General features: G+C 43.0%; 1 protein-coding gene across 1 annotated transcript; it reads left to right on the top strand.

Moving 5' to 3' along the window:
- The first annotated feature begins 1,842 nt into the window (after window positions 1-1,842).
- LOC124142672 (arylsulfatase B-like) lies at window positions 1,843-4,371 on the top strand. Its single transcript, XM_046511256.2, has one exon. The coding sequence runs from the start codon at window positions 1,905-1,907 to the stop codon at window positions 3,354-3,356; it is 1,452 nt and encodes a 483-aa protein (XP_046367212.2). The 5' UTR covers window positions 1,843-1,904; the 3' UTR covers window positions 3,357-4,371.
- Window positions 4,372-5,240: the final 869 nt, after the last annotated feature.

Below are 5,240 nucleotides of genomic sequence, written 5' to 3'. Positions count from 1 at the left end.
CACCTCAACCCAAAAGATCATCTCGTCCGCCATTGAGGCAATCCATATTAGAACTGTATGCACTGGTAGTTTGTTGTCACTACCACATTACACAACACAGCCTCCATATCAAATAATATCCCCTATTTGTAAAAACAATCTTTTTTTTATAATCCACCTTTTCTCATAATCGATCGTTGAACTATATGCGGTGTGATCGGTGTGAATGTAGTTATGCAATGTCACCAATGTTGCACGATATCTTATGTAGATAACGCATAAGGTGAGGTGAAATGTGTTTGTGTGTGCGTGTGTATGTGTGGCTGCTTGGACTAGTCCGGACTGATGCCGATTTATTGTGCTAGCTCACTGTGATACCACGCCGCAGTTTAACATGAATACCCCACTCAGACACAGTATACTGACTCCGAGCCAAGCAGTCACTCTTGTAGCCGCTTAACAATAAGTTCCAATCGTTTAACGTCTTTTGGTATGACGCGGCCGGGGATCGAACCCCGGACCTTCCGCTCTCAGGGCGGACGTTCTACCACTAGACCACGGAGGCGGTCAGATAACGCACACGCTGAGTGGGTCCGAATTAGAACATCTTATTATTTTAAAACAATCTGACTAAGGGACGCTTAAGCAACAGAACCGTATTTGGAAAAGTGGCGCCATTAAAATTGTTTACTTTCTATGTCATATCATTGCTTTCGCCGCAAAGAGCCACGCCACCTAATCATGCCAGGATCCGCGGTCGTTGGTCGTGTGTTTACCGCATTTATGATCCTTGGTCTGACAATACAATAACCATCCTCGCAAGTTTCATCAAAGTGGCAAACATGTCAAAGTGAAATGAGGACAAAATGACAATAAAACCTTAGGAGTTATATCATTCGGTTGTTCACTCGTCTGAGTCGTCGTATTTGGGCTGTGCAAAGTTGCCTCCCAGACGCGTCAGGGTTCATGGGTTCGAATCCCGGTTGGCCCTGATAATGTTTCTTGGTTTGTCAGCATCATACGCGTGCTCGTGGGTTTCATCAAAGGATGATGCAGGATGATGAACCCGTTGAAAACAGAAAGTCAATGAGTGAGTGAGTGAGTGAGTGAGTGAGTGGGTGAGTGGGTGAGTGGGTTAGTGGGTGGGTGGGTGTTAGGGTGGGTGAGTGAGTTTGGTTTTAAGCCGCTTTTAGCAATATTCCAGCAATATCCCGGCGGGGGAGACCAGAAATGGGCGTCACACATTATACCCATGTCGGGATTCGAACCCGGGTCTTCGACGTGACGAGCGAACACTTTAACCACTAAGCTACCCGACCGCCCCAGAAAGTCATGGATTGACGATATTTTTTAATGACATGCAGAACATGGTGAGAAACTATACCACCAGAAGGTCATTAGAGACAATAATCAAATATGGCGACACCTAGACCTGGCCACCTGTGTCCCCTACCGTACATAATCATGTTGACTAGGGTGATGAGGAAGCTGCCAATGGTCATGAGTAAGTTGACTATAGTTGATTTGTACGTCTGTCATACAGACCCTGAAACAAATATATCCAATACAGCTCATGCAGGTTTGTAATAGTTGGCAAGTCTAGATTACTGGAGTTACCCAAGAGAGTCTTTAGACTCCTTTTTATTATATTGTATTGGGATAAATTAACAACTGCTTTTCTCTGCGAAAATATTTTTATTTCAGAGACGAGATGTCTGTCTATCGGAGTCCTTGACTTTTCATACCACACATTCATAGATAAGTAGTCCTGATACTCGGGTCGTATGTGAGCAATATCGCTCAGCATTGTCACGCGTTTAGCGGCTTACGTCACGTAACATCACATGTGCAGGCGAGGAGATAAAGCTAGATGCGCAATGCATCGGTGTCGATAAAACCAGATCAGCAATACACCAGTGTCAACCATGGAGGCTGCCCGGCTTGTTGCGACTTTTACTCTCATTTTCGTTTACCTTAATGGAGGTCAAGCAGCTAAGCCACACATTGTGTTCATAGTTGCGGACGATCTGGGCTGGAACGATGTTGGTTTCCGTAATCCACAGGTTCTGACGCCACACCTGGACAAGTTGGCCAAAGCTGGAGTCATCCTAAACTCCTCCTATGTCCAGCCCTTGTGCTCGCCATCCAGAAACTGCTTCATGTCGGGGTACTTCCCCTACCACACTGGACTACAGGACGGCGTCATCAAGCCAGCTTCTCCTGGATTTGTTCCAATCAAGTTCACCTTCCTCCCACAGAAGTTAAAGGAACTAGGATATAGCACCCATGCTGTTGGGAAGTGGCATTTAGGCTTCTGTAACTTGAAATACACCCCGACCTACCGTGGGTTTGATACTTTCGTTGGGTATTACACTGGCGCCGAGAACTATTTCAGTCACACAAGAGGATATGACAAATTTTCCGGATATGATCTACACTTCAACACTTCCGTATATACGGAAGCGAAAGGTACATATTCAACGCGTGTGTTTGCAGAAAGAGCAGTTGATATCATCAAGTCTCACGATAAGGACACGCCACTTTATTTGTATCTGCCGTTTCAAGCAGTACACGAACCTCTACAAGTTCCCCCTGAGTATGAGAATTTGTACAAACATATCCAGAACCTACCACGAAGGACCTACTGCGGTATGATCAGTGCTCTTGATGAAGCTGTTGCTAACATCACGAATGCTTTAGAGGAAACGGGACTCATTGACAACTTGCTGCTGGTGTTTACGACTGACAATGGCGGGCCTTTTCACGGTGCTGCTAACAACCTTCCTCTTCGTGGATCTAAGGCTACACTATGGGAAGGTGGGACGAAAGGAGCTGGATTCATTTACAGTAAAACCCTTCTGAAGAAGACGGGCTACCTCAATACTGGAATGATGCATGCTGTAGACTGGTACCCGACCTTTGTGGAGCTGGCTGGTGGAGAGAACACAGACCCCAACATGGACGGGATAAGTCAGTACGACATGCTCATCAATGGTGGCCCGAGTAAGAGGAAAGAGTTCGTCTACAACATCTATGACAAGTCCAACTCCTCAGCAATTAGATATGGTGACCTGAAACTGACGCGAGGTTCACCGGGATCTCACAGTGATTGGTATCCTCTTCCACACTATGGTGAGGGATCAGATGACCCTCCCCAGGAAAACGTGTACCAGTTCCCTCCGTATATGTTGTTCAATATCTCTTCCGACCCAACTGAACATTTCGACCTGTCTGCTAAGTACCCTGAGCTTGTAGCGATGATGAAACAACGCCTTGAGAACTGGGAGAAGACGCGAGTACCAGCTTATCAACCACCAGATGACCCTAAATCAAACCCAGATCTCTATGGAGGCAACTGGAGCCCAGGATGGTGCTGAATGTTGTATTCTGTTGGCGACCAAAACACTGCAGTTAATTTATCTCTGACAATCAAGTGATTAATACCTTTCAGTTGAAAATCATTGATTGTGATTTTACATAATTACATAATAATGTGTCTTTTAGAGGCAAGCCGTAGTATCAACGAAGGCATGACTACCTTATCGATTTTAACTTCTTTGTTCTTGTGGCGTTTCAAGAAAGCTGTTTGTACCTTACCAACCTCTGGACCTAAAAGTCGGATTGTAATTATCCATAAATTGACATTCATATGTTAATGTCTTGATCATGTGTATACGATCAATTTCGATATAGCGAGGACGGACATAGTACCGGTAACATTGTCATCTACCATCAGCATTAACGAACAACAAGGGGTCGGGTAGCCTTGTGGTTAAAGCGTTAGCTCGTCACGCAGAAGACGTATGTACCATGTGTGAAGCCCATTTCTGGTGACACCCCTTCAACCCCACCCCAACCCCACCCCACCCCAACCCCGCCCGTGATATTGCAGGAATATTGCTTAAAGTGGCGTAAAATCATAAAGTCACTCACTCACTCACTAACGAACAAGATTACTCATCTCTGTTGCATCCAGGTGAGTAGCCTCCTATAAAGAATATTTATCTTTTTTTAATCGTAATGTCTTAGTAGATTTATTCATATACTGAAACTCTTTGAAAACGCATATTCGATTTTTTGTGATATTTAGCAAAATGGAAACAAACATCAAATTAAGTTGTTCTGGCTATTTAGGCATGAGATAACTAACACAACTCTTTCGCCGTTCAGCCCGTATTGCATCCAATGTGTTTGAAGAGGGACTTGAGCAGAAAATTCATCTTGTCTGATTTCGAGTTTATTTTGCCCTTTTATCGTGTTTCAGGACTTTTCATATTAATAGCTGAATTATATATATCCGGACTCTAGGCTCGTATATACTTCGACAGAATATGTGACCCTTCCTGGTGTCCTCCACTTCCACTTTGATGAAATAAAAGCAGTGTAAAAATATCATCTTGTCCAGCATTGTGAGAATCCAAAGTTGAACTATAAGCACTTGTTTTACTAGTTCATGTGACTATCACATTACACAACCTGGCGGCAGTTGCTCCATATCAAATAGTATCCCTCATTTGTATTAACAATTAACAAATCTCGTCTTATAATCGATCGTGGAAATTTTGAAATATAGCTACTGTTATAACACGTAAATTTGTTTGTTTGTTTGGTGTTTAACGCCGCACTCAGCAATATTCCAGCTATTGGACGACGGTCTGTAAATAAACGTATCTGAACCAGACAATCCAGTGATTGACATCATGAGCATCAATCTACGCAAATGGGATACGATGATATGCATCAACCAAGTCAGCGAGCCTGACCTCCAGATCCCGTTAGTCGCCTCTTACGACAAGTATGGGTTGGTGAAAACTTTCTCTAACCCAGACTCTTCACGGGACGATAACACGTGAAATAACGAAACAAATCAAGTGGGGGCCGAATGTGAAAATGGGATTTGGAAAATAAGTTAATAAAACCGTTTTAGGTAAATTGACGCCATTAAAATATATTAATATTCTGTGTTATATCATTACATCTGTTGAAAGACAATTTTGACGATAGTTTAACATAACATGCAGAACATAGTTCAAAATTACACAACGTTACCACCAAAAGGTTAATTGAGACATACTTAAGTGTCGTTTATAATTTTAACGTCCACATATACCTGATGATATATAACACACAAATAGTTTGAGCAGTAATATTTTGATGAGTAAAATCAGCTAGATTTAAAACTGAATATATCATGTGAACGTGCCGTAAGGGACAGGAACCAAAACAATACAGAAACGTGAACATGATGCTGAAAGATTGCA

Source organism: Haliotis rufescens, unplaced genomic scaffold (assembly GCF_023055435.1).
Source record: "Haliotis rufescens isolate VD_foot unplaced genomic scaffold, xgHalRufe1.0.p SCAF_2, whole genome shotgun sequence".
NCBI classification, from domain to species: Eukaryota; Metazoa; Mollusca; class Gastropoda; order Lepetellida; family Haliotidae; genus Haliotis; species Haliotis rufescens.
Note: the sequence above shows the minus strand (reverse complement) of the source record. Positions and strands in the feature narration are given on the sequence as shown.